At 42.4% G+C, this 27,299-nt stretch overlaps 2 protein-coding genes across 2 annotated transcripts; both read right to left on the reverse strand.

The window, feature by feature from the left end:
• Positions 1–857: 857 nt before the first annotated feature.
• Positions 858–3,345, reverse strand: LOC124661985. Its single transcript, XM_047199876.1, has 2 exons — positions 3,156–3,345; positions 858–1,064 (listed from the first exon to the last, which is right to left on the reverse strand). Exons 1-2 carry the CDS (start codon positions 3,258–3,260, stop codon positions 984–986), a joined length of 186 nt encoding a protein of 61 aa, XP_047055832.1. The 5' UTR covers positions 3,261–3,345; the 3' UTR covers positions 858–983.
• Positions 3,346–4,972: 1,627 nt separating this feature from the next.
• Positions 4,973–6,525, reverse strand: LOC124666180. The gene has a single exon (XM_047203529.1). It carries the CDS (start codon positions 6,523–6,525, stop codon positions 5,368–5,370), a length of 1,158 nt encoding a protein of 385 aa, XP_047059485.1. The 3' UTR covers positions 4,973–5,367.
• Between the last annotated feature and the right edge of the window lie 20,774 nt (positions 6,526–27,299).

Here is a 27,299-nt window from a genome sequence, read left to right on the forward strand (position 1 = left end):
CATGTGGACCAAAACCGCTAGCAAAACAGGCCGGAGGGGTAACTTGACTGGTTTTTCATAGTTAGGGGGGTTAAGTGCCCCAATCCAAACTTGAGGGGGTTTAGCACCCCAAACTCAATAGTTAGGGGGTTATGTGGACTTCTTTCTTACCGTTTGTGTTGAGGTTCAAAGATTACTCCATTGATTCCGATGGGAGGAGAACGAGCCAGTCGTACGGAAGTGAGCTGTTAGGATCAGCCTCACCGTGTATAGATTCAGAGATGAACAAATGTGTTAATCACAGTATCAGCATGTTATCAAGGTAGCTAAATGTATTTATTTCATATACGGAGTACTCATTTGGCTAACAAGATGGTTACTTCGTGAGGCCCGCTAAAAATGACCAACAAAAGAAATAACTGCATTGATTGGCCTCACCAAGAATTCACGATCCAGCTTGCTCTCCGTAAAATTTGATCAGCCCAATACTCACCTTTAATTATCTTTACAGGTTATAAACTTCAACACCATAGAATTGATGGTATAAGCAACAAAAGTCATGAGTTAACGAATATGCAAAAAAACATAAGCAACAAATAAAAACTGAAATTTAGGCAATGGGCAGAACTGGAGACCAAGCTGGAAGGTAATGTAAATATTGCTTAGAATGGTGCAGCACGAAAAATATAAAATATTGCAAGGAAATATTTCCACCTTTAAACACCCTCGGTCATTTTTTTTATCAAAGAAAAGCAACTTCATTACAAAATATGCATGAGCAGTTCAAAACAACACCTCACAATTCATAACCAAGGCAATGGAGCTGAGTTGTTGTGCTGTCTTATAAACTGGACATGATTCAACATGAAAATAGCCTCTTGTACTCAAGAAAGTTATAACATCTTAGTTTATTGGAGGTGTCAAGCATACAACAACCAAGCATTATCACTCGGAAAATAAGAATACGACAAAGCAACTAGTCGCAGCCATTGGCCAAAAGATGATCATGATTCACTCTCTTTTGCTTGGGCTATTAGCTCTGCTTTCATTTTCTGTATCTCCAGCTCTCGTTCCATCCTTTCTTGCTGAAACAACAAGACAACTTTTAGCTGCTTCCATAACACATTCCTGTACATTTCTACATGCTTTTAAAACTATATTTCTCCACACATTAATTAACAGTACAGGACTTTGCAAGCGGTATTTCCAGCGGTAGTGATTTGGCTGGTGAGGTGAATATGTTGGTCATACCAAACAGGCAGTGATTGTGTTTTCACTGAAAACGATACATAGAACACCTAAAACCACTGTCTGGGTTTCACTAGCAGTAAATGGTTCCTAACATGTAGGGCCTGGAACATTTGGAAGGAGAGGAATGACAAAATATTTAAACAGAAAACACCGTCCTTGGACAGATGGAAGGTTAGGTTTCAGAGTGATTTACTCCTGCATCAATACAGAGTGAAGCAGCCGATGGTGCAACCTCTCCTAGGTTGGATTCAGTCCACCTTTACTTAATTTAAGGCCAATGTATTTGCTATTTCTTGTACATTTCTTTCCTCCCTAGACTCTTTTTGTAACTTTGGGTCCTTCTTGGCCTACTGGTAAATATATAAAAGAAATGAAAACACCATAGGGGCTTCCCCTACGGTCATGCTCTTAAAAAAAACCTTACACGTGTAGGAAACATAATTCTAAGTCTAGAGCTCAAGGAAACATAACATAACTACAAACAGTTTCCATTTCTAACTCTGGAGTTTCAACAGAACCCCATTGCCCAAATATGACCTTTGTGGGGCAATGGAGGGTCATCTTTAACACATTATAACGATGCGGGTGGGGAAGGTAAGGTACATACGAAAAACATACTTAATGTGTTTGGAAATAGATTATAGGTCCCGTTGAGAAATTAATAGTTAGCATAAACCCATGTCAAGAGTGAAAGAGTAGACTTGAGTCACTTGAGCAAAAAAACCCATAGGACTTGTTTAGAGTAGTCATGACTCTAGACAAGTACTAGGCGTTGATCACACTGTTATGCTACAAATACTATTAATTATGAAAAGGCACAGCTTCATATCAGGATGATTGTTCACTGCATATACTATGATTATTAATTACTGATAATCCCAGCGTAACAAAATACAGAAAAAAAAAAACAAAGACTGGGATGTGTTGAATGTCTATATATAGGATACAAGCTGCCCTTGGGCAATTTACTGTTAATACGAGCTCCATATAACAGAAGGGTGAACGGTCAGTAAGTAAGCGAATATTAACCCGCATGTCATCTCGATGATTAGAGGCTACACCAATTCATTGCTAACAAATTCCAACACTAATCATGCAAATTTCTCGAGTCACTACTCAGTCGTAGGATAGGCAATACCAGAGCAGAAAACGGGCTAGATGGGTATATTCAAGCTGTAAGCCTACTTTCAGAGGGGTGAGGTTTCTGTTGAATGCTTACAGCAGCAAGACCGACTGAGTGGACTCTCTGCCGAACTACAATCATCTAAGATACTGTGTGAAGAGACGATGCAGTAGGAATGGACGACTAAATCTAAATATATATTATTCTTGCAGCTGGGAAAGACTGGAAGGAACTATTGTGGAGGCAGAGCGTACAGCTGTGGAATTGCGTGCAACAGTTTCCAGTTCCTAAAGTAAACACATAGATATTGTTTCCGACTGCGCTAACCTTTTATATATAATGGAAGACATTGAAATGTCTTTTGCTTACCGAAGAGGTTCACAGCTCCTTCTACAGTGTAAATCTCAAGTTCTCACACGGTCTTATATGTTCAGAACTTCAGATACAGCTCCTATGGCCCCTATAATTTTTAGTTCCATTTCACTGAGCGCTGCTTCAAAAAATCGAGATGTAAACTATGATACCAAGTCCTAAAAGCGTCGCAAGACCCACAACTAGAGAAATGCCCCCTCATCAAATCTCAACATCGCAGTCGGACAAGCAAGCCTGGCCTACTGCCAGGATCTACGGTTCATCCATCCGTTCAGGCACGACCCAGCAAGCTCGCTAGCCCGATCCGCGATTCACGTGGACTGGGTACAGAGCTAACCGCGGACGGCGAAGACCTAGATCTGCCGCGGCGAGCTACCTACCGAATTCAGTGAGGTGGAAGGGGAACGATTAGGCGAGCGGTTAGGTTTACCTTCTCGTCCTGGTGGAGGGCGATCCAGACGTGGACCTTGTCCATGGACTCCCAGAAGAGGAAGGCGCCGAAGGTCATCGCGAAGTAGGTCGCCACCCGCACCATCTTCTTCTCCCTCCTCTCCGATCTCTCGCTCCGGCGGATTTGGATTTGGCGACGGCTGCGTGGTGGCGATGGACGGCCGGGGATTAGAATTTGGGCTGAGGGGACCGTGACCGTGGGTAGAGTTGCAACGGGTTGGTCTGGGCCTCGTTTCCTTTTCTCCGAAACATGGCCTGTGTAGTGAGTGTTGTAACGAGGGCAGGTCCAGTATTCTCTTCAGTTTTTGCCATTTGCGCGGTCATTTTTCAGAGTATACATTTTGAATTTTCTGAAAGAACAAGACATGTGCACGCAATTCATACACACATTGAAAAAAAATCACTCACACCACACTTTCACTGCATTGAGTTTGTGATGTGTTTGTCGCATGCGTCGACCTTGCACTCGAAACTCAAGAAATGAAAGGGCATTGAAACTCAATTCCACAGAGGAAACTTTATCATGTCAGTAAGAGTAGTCTTTTCTGAAAATATCAGTACGATATTGTTTTCTGGCTAGTTATAAAAGCTTCAGCGCAGTTATCTTTGCAATAGTTCTCACTTCTTGGCTGTTAACACCCATCAGGCACCAGCCCATTTTGCTGATCCTACCAATCAGTATTGTTCAGTTAACAAAAACGCCATGTTTTCTACATTGCTGCTCTTCGCTGATCTCCCCGCCATAAGGTATCTTTCACGGGTTGCTGCACAAAGATCTACTCCACAGAACAAGCTGGGTCTTCTGGTAAATCAGGGAGGATCTGTCTGCTGCACGCCATATGAGGCCAGCAGTTGTTGATACGCAGAGCTCTCCAAGGTTTATCTCGATTCTAGCCCGATGACAAGCGGGCCAGTAATCAATCTGCCCACTCAATGGGGAATTCATGATAATTTCAGCATCTTCCTGGCAGAAGGCTATCTTCCACAGGTTGCTACAACAAAGATGGGCTATCTTCCACAGGTTGCTGCAACAAAGATGTACCACAGAACGAACTGGGTCTTCTGGCAGATCAGGGAATATCCATCTGCTACATGCCATATCAGGCCAGCAGTTGTTGATGCCCAGAACTCTCCAAGGTTTATCTTGATTCTCATACATATAGTGTGCAACAGTAAAAAAAATCAGATACAATATCCTCGGATAAAACATCTAGTACTTCTCATCACAAATTAAGCTTGCCGTCTTAGTGTGCACAAACTTGCATTGTAAGGGCGAGCAGGTTTGCTCCTCCTATACAAGTGATGTGTACCCCGTCTTGTACCATTAAACACATTCATAGCACAGAATTGCATCATTAAGTGGGCTAAACTGTGCAGCTTTTTGCGAACCCGATTATTTGAATCTACAATTTCTCGACAGATTTGCTGCCAAAATATACATGTAATTTTGTGAACAGATACAATATCACACATGCAAGCAGTGAATAGTAGAGAGATATGGTAAGACAATTCCATGCCATCCCCATTTGTTCAGTTCTAACAATCAATGACATATGTAAGTGGCAAGTTAGTAAGGCGCAGGAACTAGGACCAAATATACTCACTCATAAAAGAACAAAGGGAGGAAATCAAAAGGAAAAAAAATGAACACATACACAATATAAATATATTTCGAAGCAAAATCTTAAAGATTGATCTGCATCTGTAGTACTAACATGCATATCATAGAACAAAAAAAAGGATGATGAGAAGAAATAGAACATGCTAGATAAAATTTGGCAAGGAAGCATATCTGAATGACAATGAATGAAACTACATTCAAAAATAATACTGATATTTGACATGAAAAACGATGCAGAGCAGTTCTTTTGCTTTCTGGTTCTCTGGATTTTTCAGATAATTGGTCCACACACACACATCAAAAGTCTATCTTAAACCAAAGTCAGGAACACAACTAATATTCAGACTTCTCAGAGATTGCTGCCGGATATGATTTCTTCTCTAGCGGATGATGACATCAACATACTGGGGTTCAGAAATCAAATCGCCAAGCCAACCTATAACAACCATACTATAGCAGAAACCTATCGTTCAATCAGCCAAAGGACATGAAACTAGGAATTACCAACAGTAAACAACTTTAACTGTGCCATAGGCTGAACAGTTCCCAATCTTCAAAGTCTGCTCTTGGTTCATGTAAATCTGAATCTAGCAGGCACTTCCCCTCTGCAAGTGGTTGCATAGTCCTCAGCAAGGTGTGGTGCAGCTTCCTTGTGACGGCTTATGAACTTATCCATGAATACCTTCTCGCTGATCGAGACTATATTGTAGTAATCTTTGCCACGATCTAGCAATCCATTTTCCTTGAGAAACTTGGTAACATAGTACCGGGACTTGAGCCGTCCCTCCAGGCTAAGACCGAGGATTACCGGCCGATGAGCAATGTACAGCGGTTCCAACCCCACCTCGGAGCTAAGGAATTCTGATTTTCTCTGTAGTGTGTCCTTAGAAATCGTCAGCAAAGTTGGAGCCTTAGACATAGCAATTTTCACCTCAGCATCCGACCACCTGAACGTGGTCTTCAGATACTCAGATTTGGCGGCGATCTTCTCATTGTTGAGGGGTTCAACAGCCCGCAGAGCGTGTCTGAACATCCGAGATCCACGGGGGGCACCTACACCTTCAGCGCATGCAACCATGGCCTGGACGTGCTCATGTTTGGAGGTCAGTATCCTTGGCTTACAGATGCACAGCTTGGCAATGTCGCAAACACTTAGCCCACACTCCGGCAAGAATGCAACATTGGGCTCTACCTTGTTGAAGTCACTGCCGACGAGGTAGCAGCATCGCTGGAGCGCCTTCAGGAGGTTCTCGGAGGATCCGAAGAGGCTCAGATAGTACCGAATCTTGGGGACGATGGATCTGCACCGGAAACTTTCACCGGCGAGTGAAACGAGGCGCGAGATCTCAGAACGCGATATGCCGAGGCCGGTGAGCCCGCCGACAACGGGGCCCAGGGTTCTCTCCACGCCGACACAGAGGAACTTGGGGTCCTTGGCGACAACGGCGGCGATGTCGGCGGGGGCGAGGCCGAGGCCGGCGAGGAAGGCGAGGACCGCGTCCGGCTGGGAGGGGGATTTGAGGTGGGATAGCTTCGCGGATGCCTTGAATGCCTGGGCTCGGGTAAGGCCGCAGGTGTCGACGAGGTACTCCTCGACGGCGAAGCTAGGGCTTGTGGAAACGGCGGGCGAGTCCGCGGCCGCGGAGAGGAGCCGGTGGAGAGGGGAGATGGGAGAGATGGAGGGAGAAGAGAGGAGACGGGTGAGGATGCACTTCTGGAGGCGGAGCATGGTGCAGGCGACGGCGCCGGCGGCAAGCCGGAGATTTCCAGTTGGATAAGTGAAAAGAGGAGTATGTATGTAGAGATATGCGCATACATGTACGATAGCCCCCACAAGCCACCACATGATTTCATTTTATTTTGTAAATTAACATAAATATTTTTCCAAGATCCCAAAATTCATGTGGTGGCCATGGGGTTCTTTGATTGCCACAAGCCATGGGAGTTGCTTTATTTGGATTTTATATAGCTTGTGCTTATTTGCTTTGAGTTTTCAAGAATCATTTGCTACTTCCAATAATTCGTGTATGGATGTGTATGGACGACTATTATATGTGCTACTCTATGTTAGGATGATTATGTGTGCTATGCTTATATATCTTGATATGCACATCTCCATACCATGCTTGTTTCCTAAAGATATTGGGGGAGCTTCTCATGTTTCACAAATGGTGCACTTTGCATTCAAACGCAAATTCTCCAAGTGCACACATTATGGGGGAGCTGTCGTTATCTCTAACCGAACTCCTTACTTGTGATTTAACTGCCTGTGAGAGTCTTCGTGCTCGAGTTAGTTGTATCCTCATATAGGTTGCTTCACCTAGTTTGCATTAGGCTCACCTTTATATTCCGCAAAGCCTAATATTGCAAAGAAAGAATTAAAACTTGTAGAAACCTATTCACCCCCCCCCCTCTAGGTTTACCATCTCTATACTTTCAATTGGTATCAGAGCCTGGACTCTTATTAAGGGCTTCACCGCCTTAAGAGTGAGATGGATAAACTCTTCGAGGGTCTAGATGACGACTCTAACCTTTCGGTTAAAGAGATGAAATCTAGACTCTTGGCATATGATGCCGAGAAGAAGAAAAAGGAGGATGAGCTACAAAACCAAATGACAGAAATGTCTTCCATGCTTAAGAAATTAACTAGTGGACCTCCACCTAGTACGGCCTCGGCCTCTCTAGGGAATTTCCATGAAGTTAATCATGACTATCCCAAAAACACTTCACCCATGCCTCATATAAACCATAGTGGGAATGTTCCCCATTTTGATGGAACTCACATTCCTTTTTGGAAATCTTCTATGGAATCTCATATTCGCAATTGCAGAGTGTGGAGTTATGGGAGATCATTGTTCATGGATGCCGGGAACCACAAGATCCCATTCGGTTGACCTCCACCGAATTCTACAACCGTCAACTCAATGCCTCCGCACGTGACAAGATTAGAAGTGGCATCAACCGCAAGTTTCTTGATCAAGTCAATGACATCGACTCCGCTAAAGAGTTGTGGGATCGGATCTTAGTACTCCAAGAGGGAACCGATTTGATCCAATCGGCTCTTTATGAGACCGCAAAGCAAGAGGCTTGATAACCCACAAGTATAGGGGATCGCAGCAGTCTTCGCGGGTAGTAAAACCCAATTTATTGATTCGACACAAGGGGAGACAAAGAATACTTGAAAGTCTTAACAGCGGAGTTGTCAATTCAGCTCGCACTGGAAACGGACTTGCTCGCAAGAGTTTATCGGTAGTAACAGTTTTATAGCGATAGCAGTAGTGAAATAACGAGCAGCAGAGTAACGAGAGACAGCAGTAGTGATTATAGTAAACAAGCAGGATTAAAATATCGTAGGCACGGGGACGGATAACGGGCGTTGCATGGATGAGAGAAACTCATGTAACAATCAAGCGGGGCATTTGCGGATAATAATAAAATGGTGTCTAAGTACAAAGCAATCAATAGGCATGTGTTCCAATTATAGTCGTACGTGCTCGCAATGAGAAACTTGCACAACATCTTTTGTCCTACCAGTCGGTGGCAGCCGGGCCTCAAGGGAATCTATTGGATATTAAGGTACTCCTTTTAATAGAGTACCGGAGCAAAGCATTAACACTCGTGAACACATGTGATCCTCACATCACTACCATCCCCTCCGGTTGTCCCGATTTCGTCACTTCGGGGCCATTGGTTCCGGACAGCGACATGTGTATACAACTTGCAGGTAAGACCGTAAACAATGAATATCATGATGAAATAATAACATGTTCAGATCTGAGATCATGGCACTCGGGCCCTAGTGACAAGCATTAAGCATAACAAGTTGCAACAATATCATCAAAGTACCAATTACGGACACTAGGCACTATGCCCTATCAATCTTACACTATTACATTACCAATCTCATCCAATCCCTACCATCCCCTTCAGCCTACAGCGGGGGAATTACTCACACATGGATGGGGAAAACATGGCTGGTCGATGGAGAGGCGTCGGTGGTGATGGTGGCGATGATCTCCTCCAATTCCCCGTCACGGCGGAGTGCCGTAACGGAGACTTCGGCTCCCGAGACGGAGTTTCGCGATGTGGCGGCGTTCTGGAGGGTTTCTGGCGACTTCGACTTCTCTCCGTGCGTTTTTAGGTCGAAGGCGATAAGTAGTCCGAAGGAGGGCGTCGGAGGCCGGCCGAGGGGGCCACACGCTAGGGCCGCGCCGCCCTAGGGTGTGGGGCCCTTGGGCCTCCACCTGACTTGCCCTTCTGGCTCCGTGAGTCTTCTGGGAAAATAGGGCCTTCTGTATAAATTCCGAGGTTTTTCCTGAAAGTTGGATTTCTGCACAAAAACGAGACACCGAATCGGTTCGCCGAAAACAGCGTTAGTCCGTGTTAGTTGCATCCAAAATACACAAATTAGAGGCAAAACAATAGCAAAAGTGTTCGGGAAAGTAGATACGTTTTGGACGTATCGCCTCCCCTAAGCTTAGCTTATTGCTTGTCCTCAAGCAATTCGGTTAACAACCGAGCGATAAAAGAACTTTCACGAACACATTTGTTCATATGATGTAAATATTCTCATGCTATGGCTAACACTTAGGCGAGTTCATAATAAGATACATGCAAATAAGATCATCTAATAGCTATGTCAATCATGGAAAGGTACCAACAATTAATAATAAGCATCATGAATCATGTATATAAGCAGGATTGCAATGTTCATAAAAGAGTATGATAGAGTGGTATCTCGCTTGCCCATATTTGATCAGCAAAACATAAATGCTCGGGCACCTCTCGAAGTTCATAGAAAGACTAGAAATAGTGATTGTCAAAGATAAAAGCATCAAAGTTATACCACAATCAATCATATTTTGAGACAAGCATATTATACTAAGAATGACAGTTGTGCTCTCAAGAAAGTGCTCAAAGAAAGGATGGAGACACAACATAAAAGTAAAAGATTGACCCTTCGCAGAGGGAAGCAGGGATTAACATGCGCTAGAGCTTTTCATTTTTGAAACAGGAGCAAAATTGTTTTGAGAGGTGTTTGTTGTTGTCAACGAATGGTAATGGGTACACCAACTACCTCGCCAACCGGACTTTCAAGAGCGGCTCCCATGAAGGACGTTATCTCTACCAGCAAGGTAGATCATCCCTCTTCTCTTTTGTTAACACACGCATTTTAGTTTTATTATGGGTGACACTCCCCCCAACCTTTGCTTACACAAGCCATGGCTAACCGAATCCTCGGGTGCGTTCCATCAATCACATACAATGGAGGAGTGTCTATTTGCAAAATTAAGTTGCTTACTGATGAATCAGAGCAAAACATGTGAAGAGAATTATTAGCGAAAGTTGATTAATTGGGGCTGGGAACCCCATTGCCGACTCTTTTTGCAAAATTATTGGATAAGCGGATGTGCCACTAGTCCATATGAAAGTCCGTCAAGAGTAAATGACAAGGTTGAAAGTTAAACACCACATACTTCCTCATGAGCTATGAAACATTAACACAAATTGAGAAGCATTTTGAAGGTTTAAAGGTAGCGCATGAGAATTTACTTGGAATGGTTTGAAATGCCATGCATAGGTATTTATGGTGGACACTCTGGAATAACTTAGTTTTCATGTGTTTGGAAGCACGAGCAGCGTTCCCGCTCAGTACAAGTGAAGGCTAGCAAAAGACTAGGGAGCGACAAATCAAGAGAGCAAGAATCGTCATAATCATGCTTGCGGCAAAATAAATTAACTGAGGCATAAAAGTGATACAAGAACTCTGAAGCAATGTAAATCATCGAGGCTTAATTGACTCTTGTTCAGTCATATGCATGCGTGAGCATGTTCCAAGTTAATTCAAACAAATTATTCAGAGGAGGATACCACAATATCATACCTATTTATGAATAAAACAATGCAAGCAAACATCCATGACATGCTACTCATATTAATAAATTGGAGCTAAACATGAGAGATCATGAACTACTAGACTTTCTTAAATGACATATACCTCACATGAACCAACTAAGCATGCTCACATGGATGAGTATATGTACAAAAATGAAAACAAATAGAGTTCATACCAGCCTCTCACCACAATCAGATTGTCGAATATCGTCATTATTGCCTTTTCACTTGTGTAGCTTGGATAATATGAAATGAAAACCACGCTCCATCCACCGAAGACCATTGAACTCATCAAGAACTTTACAAAATCAAAGAAGAACAGCAAATATTTTTGGTGTTTTTGAATTTGAGAACAAGAGTAAAAAGAAGCAAGCGAACAAAGCAAAATCTTTTTGGGTTTTCTTATAGCAAACTAGCAATAGCAAATAAAGCGAAACAAATGCAAGAAACCAAAATGAACAAATGGTGGAGAGAAACAACAAAAATATTTTTGGTCTTTTTGTGTTTTGGGAAAGAAACAAAGCAAAAACAAGAAATGACAAACTAAAAGAAACACAGAAAAGCAAGATGGCAGAAATCTGCCAAAACTTGACAAGCAGATACGAGTAATCGATTTTAAAGAAATTCTTAAGTCTGCTCAGCTCGAAAAGTGTTCAACTAATGAAAGTTAGATAACAACCTGGGGAACATGCACAAAAATTGGCAGCTCAAAATAACGTTCAGTCTGTGTGCACGAATTTTTTTAGTAACAGATCCAGAATCTATTTTCGAGCAGACACTTCCCCAAATATCATCTCCCTCTCATTAGAAAACCACTCAAAGAAACTAAACAAGTATGTACAAGTACCCAGCAACCAAAATATGCAAAGAATGAGTGATGCCGGTATACCTCCCCCAAGCTTAGGCTTTTGACTCTTCTTGATCACATTATATCACCCTTCTCTCTTGACCCTTGAAAACTTCTGCCACACCAAACTTCTCATAAACTTCATTAGAGGGGTTAGTACTCAAAAACTTTAATCCACTTTAGTCCTGTAGTGACACATTGCAAGAACTCAATAAAACATTAGCTACAGCTCTCCACGTCTAGAAAGCCTCACTTAAAGTCCACAAGAGACAATGCAAAAAACAGAGATAGAATCTGTCAAAACAGAACAGCCAGTAAAGACGAATTTTTAAGAGGTAGTTCCGTTGCTCAAATCAGAAAACTCAAAACTAATGAAAGTTGCGTACATATCTTAGGATCACTCACGTAAATTGGCAGATTTTTCTGAGTTACCTACAGAGAACCCTACCCAAATTCGTGATAGCAAGAAATCTGTTTACGTGCGTAAATCCAAATCTAGCATCAACCTTCTATTAGAGACTTAACTTGGCACAATAATGCATTAAAGTAAAGATACAAATGTATTGCTACAGTAAGTAAAATAAGTGGAGGAGGAAAGAGATGTTGTTTAGTTCCTCTATGCATATAAAATAAATTTGTTAACAAGGTTGATCAAGTCTTCCCACCAAATAAATTTTACATAGCATAAGAAGAAATAAACCTCATATCAATCATGTTACCTTGAATTGTGTTGATATGGATCCAATCACAAGAGTTTGATATTCTTCTTTAGGCTCATATATAGGACAATCGATAGTTCCAATTTTGATAGTTCTCACATTAGAAATAGTATTAACTCCGCATGCTTTTTCAATCCTCTTGGGGAAATAGACGGTGTGCTCCCTATCATCAACATTGAAAGTAACCTTTCCTTTATTGCAATCAATAACAGCCCCTGCGATGTTAAGAAAAGGTCTCCCAAGAATAATAGACATATTATCATCTTCGAGCATTTCCACCACAACAAAATCAGTTAATATCAAGCGATTATTAGTAACTTGAACAGGAACATCCTCACATATACCAACATGAATAGCGAGTAGATTTATCAGCCATTTGCAAAGATATATCGAGTAGGTATCAACTTATCTAAGTAAAGTCTCTTATAAAGAGAAAAAGGCATAACACTAACACCGGCTTCCAAGTCACATAGAGCAGTTTTAACATAATTATTCTTAATAGAACAAGAAATAGTAGGTATACCTGGGTCGCCCAACTTCTTTGGAACTTTTCCATTGAAAGAGTAATTATCAAGCATAGTGGAAATTTCCTCATTGGGGATTTTCCTTTTGTTAGTAATAATATCTTTCATATACTTTGAATAAGGAGGCAATTTAATAGCATCGATCAAAGGGATTTGCAAGAATAAAGGTTTCATCCAATTACAAAATTTATTATAGTGTTCTTCTTCCTTTGATTTTAGTTTCTTAGCAGGAAAAGGCATTTGCTTTTGCACCCAAGGTTCCCTTTCATTACCATGTTTCTTAGCAATAAAATCTTCTTTAGTGTACTTTTTATTTTTATCTCGCTTTTCAGGTTCATCTTCAACTTCTTCTTTATCAGAAACATCATTATTATCATTACCATTATTATTATCATGTTCATTACCACTTTCAGTTTCAGCATCGGAAATAGCAATACTATTAGGATCATTAACGAGGTTCGGAGGATTCTACAACATTTTTATGTTTCTTCTTCTTTTTCTTAAAAGGAGCTCTAGGTTCAATGCGTTGAGAATCTTGTTCAATTCTTTTGGGATGCCCTTCAGGATATAGAGGATCCTGGGTAGAGACACCACCTCTAGTTGTTACTTCATAAGCATGTTTCTCTTTAGAATTATTTTGCAATAAGTCATTTTGCACTTTAGGGAGTTGATCAATTTGAGTTTGAACCATTTGAAAATGTTTAACAAGCATCTTAGCATCATTGGAGGTTCTCTCCACAATACCATGCAATTCACCAATAGCTCGAGAATTTTCCATTAAATGATTCTCTACTCTCATATTAAAATTTTCTTGCTTAACAATATAATTATCAAACTCATCTAAGCATTGAGCAGGAGGTTTTGAATACGGAATATCTTCCCTAGTAAAGCGCTGAAGGGAGTTTACCTCAATCATGGATGAAGGGGGAATTATCTCACATATATCTTCTATGGGAGGTAGATTCTTCACATCTTCAGATTTAATACCTTTCTCCTTGAGAGACTTCTTGGCTTCCCTCATATCTTCATCATTCAATTTAATTAAACCCCTCTTCTTCAATATTGGCGTTGGAATTGGTTCGGGCGTAGTCCAATCATCATGATTCCGGCCTATTTTAGCCAATAATTCTTCGGCTTCGTCCGGAGTTCTTTTCCGAAACACCAGAGCACAACTATCCAAATATGCCCTAGACTTGATGGTTAGTCCACTATAAAATATATCAAGTAGATCATTCTTTTCTAAATCATGTCCGAGGTCGAGCTCGATAAGAGAACAAAATCTTGCCCAAGCCTCGGGCAATTTCTCTTCATCTCCCTGGTCAAATCTATAAATTTTCACGTAAAGCAACATGTTGAGCACTAGCGGGAAAGTATTTTCGAAAGAAAACATCACGCAAATCAGTTGGACTTTTAATAGAACCAGGAGGCAAATTATTATACCAAGTTTTAGCATCATCCTTTAATGAGAAAGGAAAAAATTTAGCGACAAAATAAGTACGCATCTTGATATCATCAGAAAACAAACTACTCATAGAAGAAAGTTCAATCATGTGTTTGATGGCGTGTAACTCACACGTTCGTTGGGAACCCCAAGAGGAAGGTATGATGCGCACAGCAGCAAGTTTTCCCTCAGAAAGAAACCAAGGTTTATCGAACCAGGAGGAGCCAAGAAGCACGTTGAAGGTTGATGGCGGCGGGATGTAGTGCGGCGCAACACCGGAGATTCCGGCGCCAACGTGGAACCTGCACAACACAACCAAAGTACTTTGCCCCAACGAAACGAGTGAGGTTGTCAATCTCACCGGCTTGCTGTAACAAAGGATTAACCGTATTGTGTGGAAGATGATTGTTTGCAACAAAACGAGTAAAGAACAAGTATTGCGACAGATTTGTATTTCGAGTATAAAAGAATGGACCGGGGTCCACAGTTCACTAGAGGTGTCTCTCCCATAAGATAAAAGCATGTTGGGTGAACAAATTACGGTCGGGCAATTGACAAATAGAGAGGGCATAACAATGCACATACATGTCATGATAAGTACAAGTGAGATTTAATTGGGCATTACGACAAAGTACATAGACCGCCATCCAGCTGCATCTATGCCTAAAAATTCCACCTTCAGGTTATCATCCGAACCCCTTCCAGTATTAAGTTGCAAAACAACAGACAATTGCATTAAGTATGGTGCGTAATGTAATCAACAACTACATCCTTAGACATAGCATCAATGTTTAATCCCTAGTGGCAACAACAATCCACAACCTTAGAACTTTACGTCACATCGTCCCGGATATCAATGGAGGCATGAACCCACTATCGAGCATAAATACTCCCTCTTGGAGTTAAGAGCAAAAACTTGGCCGAGCCTCTACTAATAACGGAGAGCATGCAAGATCATAAACAACACATAGGTAATAACTTGATAATTAACATAACATAGTATTCTCTATCCATCGGATCCCGACAAACACAACATATAGCATTACAGATAGATGATCTTGATCATGTTAGGCAGCTCACAAGTTCCAACAATGAAGCACAATGAGGAGAAGACAACCATCTAGCTACTGCTATGGACCCATAGTCCAGGGGTGAACTACTCACTCATCACTCCGGAGGCGACCATGGCGGTGAAGAGTCCTCCGGGAGATGAATCCCCTCTCCGGCAGGGTGCCGGAGGAGATCTCCAGAATCCCCCGAGATGGGATTGGCGGCGGCGGCGTCTCTGGAAGGTTTTCCGTATCGTGGCTCTCGGTATTGGGGGTTTCGCGACGGAGGCTTTAAGTAGGCGGAAGGGCGGAGTCGGAGGGGTCACGGGGGCCCCATACGCTAGGGCTGCGCGGCCCCCCCTGGGCCGCGCCGCCCTAGTGTGGCGGCGCCCCGTGGCCCCACTTCGTCTTCTCTTCGGTCTTCTGGAAGCTTCGTGGCAAAATAGGACCCTGGGCGTTGATTTCGTCCAATTCCGAGAATATTTCGTTACTAGGATTTCGAAACCAAAAACAACAGAAAACAAGAATCGGCTCTTCGGCATCTTGTTAATAGGTTAGTTCCAGAAAATGCACGAATATGACATAAAGTGTGCATAAAACATGTAGATATCATCAATAATATGGCATGGAACATAAGAAATTATCGATACGTCGGAGACGTATCAGCCTCCCCAAGCTTAGTTCTGCTCGTCCCGAGCAGGTAAAACGATAACAAAGATAATTTCTGAAGTGACATGCCATCATAACCTTGATCATACTATTTGTAAACATATGTAATGAATGCAGCGATCAAAACAATGGTAATGACATGAGTAAACAAGTGAATCATAAAGCAAAGACTTTTCATGAATAGTACTTCAAGACAAGCATCAATAAGTCTTGCATAAGAGTTAACTCATAAAGCAATAAATCAAAGTAAAGGTATTGAAGCAACACAAAGGAAGATTAAGTTTCAGCGGTTGCTTTCAACTTATAACATGTATATCTCATGGATAATTGTCAACATAGAGTAATATAATAAGTGCAATATGCAAGTATGTAGGAATCAATGCACAATTCACACAAGTGTTTGCTTCTCGAGGTGGAGAGAGATAGGTGAACTGACTCAACATAAAAGTAAAAAGAATGGTCCTTCAAAGAGGAAAGCATCGATTGCTATATTTGTGCTAGAGCTTTTATTTTGAAAACATGAAACAATTTTGTCAACGGTAGTAATAAAGCATATGAGTTATGAAAATTATATCTTACAAGTTGCAAGCCTCATGCATAGTATACTAATAGTGCCCGCACCTTGTCCTAATTAGCTTGGACTACCGGATCATCGCAATACACATGTTTTAACCAAGTGTCACAATGGGGTACCTCCATGCCGCCTCGTACAAAGGTCTAAGGAGAAAGCTCGCATTTTGGATTTCTCGCTTTTGATTATTCTCAACTTAGACATCCATACCGGGACAACATGGACAACAGATAATGGACTCCTCTTTAATGCATAAGCATGTGGCAACAATTATTATTCTCATATGAGATTGAGGATATATGTCCAAAACTGAAACTTCCACCATGAATCATGGCTTTAGTTGGCGGCCCAATGTTCTTCTCTAACAATATGCATGCTCCAACCATAAAGGTGGTAGATCTCTCTTACTTCAGACAAGACGGACATGCATAGCAACTCACATGATATTCAACAAATAATAGTTGATGGCGTCCCCAGAAACATGGTTATCGCACAACAAGCAACTTAATAAGAGATAAAGTGCATAAGTACATATTCAATACCACAATAGTTTTTAAGCTACTTGTCCCATGAGCTATATATTGCAAAGGTGAATGATGGAATTTCAAAGGTAGCACTCAAGCAATTTACTTTGGAATGGCGGATAAATACCATGTAGTAGGTAGGTATGGTGGACACAAATGGCATAGTGGTTGGCTCAAGTATTTTGGATGCATGAGAAGTATTCCCTCTCGATACAAGGTTTAGGCTAGTAAGGTTATTTGAAACAAACACAATGATGAACGGTGCAGCAAAACTCACATAAAAGACATATTGTAAACATTATAAGACTCTACACCGTCTTCCTTGTTGTTCAAAACTCAATACTAGATATTATCTAGACTCTAGAGAAACCAAATATGCAAACCAAATTAGCAAGCTCTAAGTATTTCTTCATTAATGGGTGCAAAGTATATGATGCAAGAGCTTAAACATGAGCACAACAATTGCCAAGTATCAAATTATCCAAGACATTTTAGAATTACTACATGTAGCATTTTCCAATTCCAACCATATAACAATTTAACGAAGAAGAAACTTCGCCATGAATACTATGACTGCTCCCATGAGTTTCAGCAGGGATCTTCCAAACGTGATTTGTCCCGTCCCTACACATTCGATAACGAGATAATCAGTGGATACCGTCCTTCCAAGAAAGGTTGTGAAAACACCTTCAGCTATACCCTTAGGAATTACAACAGAGTTATCCGTAAGAGTTATTTCTTCTCCTCCTTCAGTAAGTTCCCAAAGTGTCAAAGATTTATAAATATTTTCGGGCATAAGGCAAAACTCGGACATAATATCACAACGAGCAGGAAAAATTTCACCACCAATAGTAGCTTTAATGGTAGGCACCCACATTGAAGGTTCGAAGCTTAATGGAACATAATCATAGTATTCGCGAATTCGGTTATACACTTCTTTTAAACAAGATATATTTGTTTCAATAGTGTTTAATCTATTATGCATACTAGCATGAGATGGATCAAAATTATTATCGGAGCTAAATGATGTAATCAATTTCCTTATAGCATTAAAAGCTTGATCCCCATCACAATGAAGGAAATCTCCTCCCACTACAGCATCTAAGGCATATCTATAATGAAGAATAAGTCCAAAATAGAAATTACTAAGGAGCAAGCATAAAGTCGTTTTAGGTTCAGTTTTACTATAAGAATCAAAAATTCTAGACCATGCTTCTTTAAAATTCTCTTCACCTCCTTGTTTAAAAGTGAAGATTGATTCCTCAGGTGATAGAGTAACAACTACGGGACTAGACATGATAATAAAGTAAATGCGAGTAACTAATTTTTTTGTGTTTTTGATATAACAAACAAGACAGTAAATAAAGTAAAGCTAGCAACTAATTTTTTTTGTGTTTTGATATAATGCAGCAAACAAAGTAGTAAATAAAATAAAGCAAGTCAAAAACAAAGTGAGATTGGGAAGTGGAGACTCCCCTTGCAGCGTGTCTTGATCTCCCCGGCAACGGCGCCAGAAAAAGAGTGCTGGCGTGCAGTTGACGTGGGAGTTAGAAATCTTTGTGGTGTAACTTTTCTTCAGGTCCCCGGCAACAGCGCCAGAAAAAGAGCTTGATGGCGTGTAACTCACACGTTCGTTGGGAACCCCAAGAGGAAGGTATGATGCGTACAGCAGCAAGTTTTCCCTCAGAAAGAAACCGAGGTTTATCGAACCAGGAGGAGCCAAGAAGCACGTTGAAGGTTGATGGCGGCGGGATGTAGTGCGGCGCAACACCAGAGATTCCGGCGCCAACATAGAACCTGCACAACACAACCAAAGTACTTTGCCCCAACGAAACAAGTGAGGTTGTCAATCTCACCGGCTTGCTCGTAACAAAGGATTAACCGTATTGTGTGGAAGATGATTGTTTGCAAGAAAATAGTAAAGAACAAGTATTGCAGCAGATTTGTATTTCAGTATAAAAGAATGGACCGGGGTCCACAGTTCACTAGAGGTGTCTCTCCCATAAGATAAAAGCATGTTGGGTGAACAAATTACAGTCGGGCAATTGACAAATAGAGAGGGCATAACAATGCACATACATGTCATTATAAGTACAGTGAGATTTAATTGGGAATTACGACAAAGTACATAGACCGCCATCCAGCTGCATCTATGCCTAAAAAGTCCACCTTCAGGTTATCATCCGAACCCCTTCCAGTATTAAGTTGCAAAACAACGGACAATTGCATTAAGTATGGTGCGTAATGTAATCAACAACTACATCCTTAGACATAGCATCAATGTTTTATCCCTAGTGGCAACAACAATCCACAACCTTAGAACTTTCCGTCACTCGTCCCGGATATCAATGGAGGCATGAACCCACTATCGAGCATAAATACTCCCTCTTGGAGTTAAGAGCAAAAACTTGGCCAGAGCCTCTACTAATAACGGAGAGCATGCAAGATCATAAACAACACATAGGTAATAACTTGATAATTAACATAACATAGTATTCTCTATCTATCGGATCCCGACAAACACAACATATAGCATTACAGATAGATGATCTTGATCATGTTAGGCAACTCACAAGATCCAACAATGAAGCACAATGAGGAGAAGACAACCATCTAGCTACTGCTATGGACCCATAGTCCAGGGGTGAACTACTCACTCATCACTCCGGAGGCGACCATGGCGGTGAAGAGTCCTTCGGGACATGAATCCCCTCTCCGGCAGGGTGCCGGAGGAGATCTCCAGAATCCCCCGAGATGGGATTGGCGGCGGCGGCGTCTCTGGAAGGTTTTCCGTATCGTGGCTCTCGGTACTGGGGTTTCGCGACGGAGGCTTTAAGTAGGCGGAAGGGCGGAGTCAGAGGGGTCACGGGGGCCCCACACGCTAGGGCCGCGCGGCCCCCCCTGGGCCGCGCCGCCCTAGGGTGGCGGCGCCCCGTGGCCCCACTTCGTCTTCTCTTCGGTCTTCTGGAAGCTTCGTGGAAAAATAGGACCATGGGCGTTGATTTCGTCCAATTCCGAGAATATTTCGTTACTAGGATTTCTGAAACCAAAAACAACAGAAAACAGCAAGCGGCTCTTCGGCATCTTGTTAATAGGTTAGTTCCAGAAAATGCACGAATATGACATAAAGTGTGCATAAAACATGTAGATATCATCAATAATATGGCATGGAACATTAGAAATTATCGATACGTCGGAGACGTATCAGTGTTCTACAACACTTTCTTTTTCAGTACCACAAAAGGGTGCTTTCTCTACAATAGCTATATGAGATAGATCAAGAAAAAAATCATAATCTTTATCCTTAATGCATATAGGAGATGTGGCAAATTTAGGATCAGGAGATAACTTATGTCTAACAGTATATTGTGTGAGAAACTTTTTAATTTTACTTGCATCAGCAATAGCATTGCATCTATTAATAAGATCATCATTAAGCTCCACATAATCTTCATCAGGATCATCACTAGAATAATCAAGTTCGAGTGAATTAACGAGTGTAGTAGCATCAGGAGTTTCAGTATTTTCAATTTGTCTAGACCTAGCAATTGTAGCATCTAGAAAAGATCCCAATGAACCACTATCATCAAGCACAGCAGAAGCATCATCAATATTATAAGAATTTTCAGATTCAGCAGAAGTACCAGCAAGTGAAGCATGTGGTGGTGAAACAAGTTTATCAATCACAGATGGTGAATCAAGAGCAGCGAGAGGTACTCGAGTTGTACCTTTTCTTGTAGTGGATGGTAATATGGCGACTCTAGGATCGCGAGTTTTACCCATGATGGAGAATTTGCAGCGAACAATATCAATCCAAGTGAACTTCCAAATAAAGCTATGCTCCCCAGCAACGGCGCCAGAAAACGGTCTTGATAACCCACAAGTATAGGGGATCGCAGCAGTCTTCGCGGGTAGTAAAACCCAATTTATTGATTCGACACAAGGGGAGACAAAGAATACTTGAAAGCCTTAACAGCGGAGTTGTCAATTCAGCTGCACCTGGAAACGAGACTTGCTCGCAAGAGTTTATCGAGTAGTAACAGCTTTATAGCGAGTAGCAGTAGTGAAATAACAAGCATCGAGTAACAGAGACAGCTGTAGTGATTATAGTAAACAGTAGGATTAAAATACCGCAGGCACGGGGACGGATAACGGGCGTTGCATGGATGAGAGAAACTCATGTAACAATCAAGCAGTGGCATTTGCGAGATAATAATAAAACGGTGTCTAAGTACAAAGCAATCATTAGGCATGTGTTCCAATTATAGTCGTACGTGCTCGCAATGAGAAACTTGCACAACATCTTTTGTCCTACCAGCCGGTGGCAGCCGGGCCTCAAGGGAATCTACTCGGATATTAAGGTACTCCTTTTAATAGAGTACCGGAGCAAAGCATTAACACTCCGTGAACACATGTGATCCTCACATCACTACCATCCCCTCCGGTTGTCCCGATTTCGTCACTTCGGGGCCATTGGTTCCGGACAGCGACATGTGTATACAACTTGCGGGTAAGACCATAAACAATGAATATCATGATGAAATAATAACATGTTCAGATCTGAGATCATGGCACTCGGGCCCTAGTGACAAGCATTAAGCATAACAAGTTGCAACAATATCATCAAAGTACCAATTACGGACACTAGGCACTATGCCATATCAATCTTACACTATTACATGACCAATCTCATCCAATCCCTACCATCCCCTTCAGCCTATAGCGGGGGAATTACTCACACATGGATGGGGGAAACATGGCTGGTCGATGGAGAGGCGTCGGTGGTGATGGTGGCGATGATCTCCTCCAATTCCCCGTCCCGGCGGAGTGCCAGAACGAAGACTTCTGGCTCCCGAGACGGAGTTTCGCGATGTGGCGGCGTTCTGGAGGGTTTCTGGCGACTTCGACTTCTCTCCGTGCGTTTTTAGGTCGAAGGCGATAAGTAGTCCGAAGGAGGGCATCGGAGGCCGGCCGAGGGGGCCACACGCTAGGGCCGCGCGCCCCCTCCCGGGCCGCGCCGCCCTAGGGTGTGGGGCCCTCGGGCCTCCACCCGACTTGCCCTTCTCGGCTCCGTGAGTCTTCCGGGAAAATAGGGCCTTCTGTATAAATTCCGAGGTTTTTCCCGAAAGTTGGATTTCCGCACAAAAACGAGACACCAGAACAGTTCTGCTGAAAACAGCGTTAGTCCGTGTTAGTTGCATCCAAAATACACAAATTAGAGGCAAAACAATAGCAAAAGTGTTCGGGAAAGTAGATACGTTTTGGACGTATCAAGGCTCACCAGTTCATGATTCGAGATGGAAAATCCGTGTCCGACGCCTACGCTAGGCTTGGTGCTCTTAGAGTAAGAGTCAAGGGACTTGGTGTTGAGAAGTACAATGATGGCTTCGAGATGAATGAAGCATTCATAAAGTCCAAGGTCATCGCTATGATTGCCGTCAAGCAACAAGACACCAACCTTGCACTCAACTTGCAAATCATGACCAAGAGTGCCGATCTCAACTCCGATGATCTCGTCTCCTATGTGGCCGCCAATGAAAACATGGCCAAAGCGGGAAAGAGGCTCATGGCAATGAACCGTGTTGATGAAGCCTCACACAACCATGAAGCGTCACACAACCTTGCTCTCAAAGCTAGGGCCGATCATGGAAGCAATGAAGACTATGAAATTGAAGAAGAAGAAGAAGAGATGACTTCAACTAGTGACATTGCTACCGACTTTGCTTTCTTTGCCAAGAAATACAAGGCAAAGTTCCCAATGCTCCTCAATGACAAGAAGAAGAAGATAACTTGCTACAATTGTGATGAAGATAGCCACTTTGCAAATGAGTGCCCTTATGAGAAAAGGGTAGACAAGCCAAGATTCATCAAAGGGGTCAAGCCAAGATTGAAGCCAAACCCAATCAACGATCGATTCAAGAAGAACAAGGGAAGAGCCTTTGTTGGGGCCGAGTACTTGTCCGATGATGAAGAGGAAGATGAGGAGAAGGAGGCCGGGGTGGCCGGCTTGGCTTTCTCCAAGCCCGGGTCACTCTTCACATATGACTACTCCAAGGACTACTCCACGGAGAATGATGTTGGTTCTTCCTTCATGGCAAGAACAACTCAAGATGATGACTCCGATGACTCTCCCTCCTCTACAATCGTTGGCTCTTGTCTTATGGCAAGGGAAACCAAGGTAATGGAACCTCCACCTTCCCTATCTAGTGTTCTTGATGATGAAAACGAAAATCAAGAAGAATTAATTGTGCTTAAGGAACTCTATGATGTTAGATGCACCCTTCATGGTGAAGCTCTTGTCAAGTTTGATTTCTTGATGGAATCACTCAAGGAAAAGGATGAGTCCATTGAGGAATTAGAATATCATTTAAATGAGAAGGAACGGAGATTCAATCTCCTAAGACAAGAGCTAAAAACCGAAAGGTGCATATCTCAAGGTCTTAAGCAACAAATTGAAACTTATGAACTTGATAAAGTTAAGGACCTAGAAACTATTGATAGGGCTCAATCTTTGACTCAAGTGCTCCATACCTCAAAGGAGGAACTTGAAGTTGCTCATGCTTCTCTCACTAGGGATCTTGACCACCTTGAAAGAGCTAACAAGCTTGTTAAGGATGAGCTCAAGAAACTTGGAGGGAACCATGACCTACTCCAAGAAACCTACACAAATGCACTTGAATCAATGAAGGATCCCATTGTTGTTGAAAAGCATGCTAGTTCCCCTACATCTTTTACTAGTGAGCATGCTAAGCTTGTTGAGGAACATGTTCGTTTACAAGAGGAACTCTCTTTGCATGTTGAGACCAATGCAGATCTTGAATCCTTGGTGACTAAATATGGTCTCGACTATCATCCTAATGAATCCTCTTGTGAGCATGCATCTATTCTTGAGGAAAATGTTAGGTTAACAAAGGAACTTGCAAAGTTCACCACCGCCAAGAACAAGATGGGATTGGATGACCTCTTGAGTAAGCAAAGGTCAAACAATAAAAAGTTTGGACTTGGATATGTTCCCAAGTCTCACAAGAAGAAGAACTACAACAAGGAGAAACCCGCTCAAGATAAGAACAAGAAGGTCACTAATAATGGCAAAGTCTCAAAGGGCAAAGCCACTAGTGGTGACCGCACGGGGCCAAACAATCACTATGCATTATTTGTTGATTATTATGGTGATGTCTATGCTAACTATGTTGGCCCTCCTAATGGCTATGCTTATAGAGAGTACTCAATTTGGGTACCAAAAGATATTGTTGCCATTGCAAAGGAACCCATTAATCGATGGGTTCCTAAATCCTCTACTTGATTTTGTAGGGGTATTCCTCCGGTGGTCCAAAATGGGTGTTTGATAGTGGATGCACCAATCATATGACCGGAGGAAGAGGTGTGCTTGATCAATTCATTGAAGATATCAACAAGAAGTCAAGCATTACCTTTGGTGATAACTCAAAGGGAAAGGTACTTGGGTATGGCAAGGTAGCAATCTCTAAGGACTTGTGCCTTGAGACGGTTATGCTTGTTGAATCCCTTGGCTATAACTTACTTTCTATATATCATCTTGCCGATGCCGGTTACAATTCATATTTTACTAATTATTGTGTGAAAGTCTTTAGGAGTGACAATCTCAAATTGTTCCTCGTTGGATATGTGGAGAACAACCTTTACGTGGTTGACCTCTCGAAAGAGAGCTCCTCTCACTCCACATGTCTAATGGCGACCAAGCATGACGAAGGTTGGTTGTGGCATCGCCGCCTTGGTCATGTCAACATGAGGAATCTCAAACAACTCCTAAAGGGTGAACACATTGTTGGACTAACCGGCATTTCTTTTGAGAAAGATCGTGTTTGCAGTGCATGTGTAGCCGGAAAGCAACTCAAGAAGAGACATCCTATCAAGAGTATTGTCACCACATCTAGGCCTTTGGAGCTCCTTCATTTGGATCTCTTTGGGCCATCACATTATGATACTCTTGGTGGGAGCAAGTATGGACTCGTCATTGTTGATGATTACTCAAGATACTCTTGGGTCTTTCTCCTTAAGTCTAAGGACGAGACCCATAGGGAATTCATTGTCTTCGCCAAGAAAACTCAACGTATGTATGAATCCGAGATCAAGGCGATAAGGACCGACAATGGCACCGAGTTCAAGAACTACACCATGCGAGAGTTTGTCGATGATGAGGGCATCAAGCATGAGTTTTCGGCGCCATACACCCCTCAACAAAATGGTGTTGTTGAAAGGAAGAACTGGACTATCATTGAGATGGCAAGAACCATGTTGAGTGAATTCAACTCACCCCACAACTTTTGGGGAGAAGCCATCTCTACGGCCGTCCACTACTCCAACCGGCTCTTCCTCCGTCCCCTCCACAACAAAACTCCATACGAGCTTCTTACCGGTAACAAGCCTAATGTCATGTACAATCGTGTCTTTGGATGCAAATGCCTTGTTAAGAACAACAAAGGAAAGCTCGGTAAATTTGAAATTAGAACCATAGAGGGCATATTTGTTGGTTATGCAGAGAACTCTCACTCCTATAGGTACTACAGCCGGTCCACCGGGACTATTGAAGTATCTTGTGACGTGGAGTTCTTGGAGGATAATGGCTCCCAAGTGGAGCAATTTGTTCCATGTGTTGCAGGTAATGATGATGATCCATCTAGTGCCATCAAGCATATGGGCATTGGACACATTCGGCCCATGGAAATTCATAGTGATGATCAAGATGATGGAATAGAAGTATCAAGCACGGCTCAAGTGGAGCCTAGCTCAACTCAAGTCGAACCGTCAAGTGCAACTCAAGAACCATCCTCCACTCAAGATGAGTCACATTCCAAAGAACAAGAAGAAAGTCCTCATTCCACGGAGCAAGACCATGATGATGATCAAGAAACATCCTCAACTCATGATCAAGCTCAAGTGGTCCCTCATGATCAAGCACTAGCAAGAGATGAATTCATTGATCATGAAGGAACCATTCGAAAGATCAAGGCCGCTACAAGGGCAAGTGACATGAAAGTAGATCATGTCCTTGGTAGCATCTCAAGGGGAGTGGTAACTCGTAGACACCATGCATTACTTATCACTTATTGTCAACACCATGCTTTTGTGTCTAGTTTTGAACCACTCAAGGTACATGAAGCCTTGGTTGATCCGGATTGGGTAATTGCTATGCAAGAAGAATTGGAGTGTTTCACTCGTAATGAAGTGTGGTCTTGATGACCCACAAGTATAGGGGATCGCAACAGTCTTCGAGGGAAGTAAAACCCAATTTATTGATTCGACACAAGGGGAGACAAAGAATACTTGAAAGCCTTAACAGTGGAGTTGTCAATTCAGCTGCACTCGGAAACGGACTTGCTCGCAAGAGTTTATCGATAGTGACAGCTTTATAGTAGTAGCAGTAGTGAAATAACAACGAGCAGAGTAACAAAGACAGCGGTAGTGATTTTAGTAAACAGCAGGATTAAAATATCGTAGGCACGGGGATGGATGACGGGCGTTGCATGGATGAGAGAAACTCATGTAACAATCATAGCAGGGCATTTGCGAGATAATAATAAAACGGTATCCAAGTACTAATCAATCAATAGGCATGTGTTCCAATTATAGTCGTGCGTGCTCGCAATGAGAAACTTGCACAACATCTTTTGTCCTACCAGCCGGTGGCAGCCGGGCCTCAAGGGAAACTATCTTGGATATTAAGGTACTCCTTTTAATAGAGTACCGGAGCAAAGCATTAACACTCCGTGAACACATGTGATCCTCACATCGCTACCATTCCCTCCGGTTGTCCCGATTTCTGTCACTTCGGGGCCATTGGTTCCGGACAGCGACATGTGTATACAACTTGCGGGTAAGACCATAAACAATGAATATCATGATGAAATAATAACATGTTCAGATCTGAGATCATGGCACTCGGGCCCTAGTGACAAGCATTAAGCATAACAAGTTGCAACAATATCATAAAAGTAACATCTACGGATACTAGGCACTATGCCCTAACAATCTTATGCTATTACATGACCAATCTCATCCAATCCCTACCATCCCCTTCGGCCTACAGCGGGGGAATTACTCACACATGGATGGGGGAAACATGGCTGGTTGATGGAGAGGCGTTGGCGGTGATGGCGGTGATGATCTCCTCCAATTCCCCGTCCCGGCGGAGTGCCGAACGGAGACTTCGGCTCCCGCGACGGAGTTTCGCGATGTGGCGGCGTTCCGGAGGGTTTCGGCGACTTCGACTTCTCCCCGTGCGTTT

The sequence above is a fragment of the Lolium rigidum genome, chromosome 6, assembly GCF_022539505.1.
Source record: "Lolium rigidum isolate FL_2022 chromosome 6, APGP_CSIRO_Lrig_0.1, whole genome shotgun sequence".
Taxonomy (NCBI): Eukaryota; Viridiplantae; Streptophyta; class Magnoliopsida; order Poales; family Poaceae; genus Lolium; species Lolium rigidum.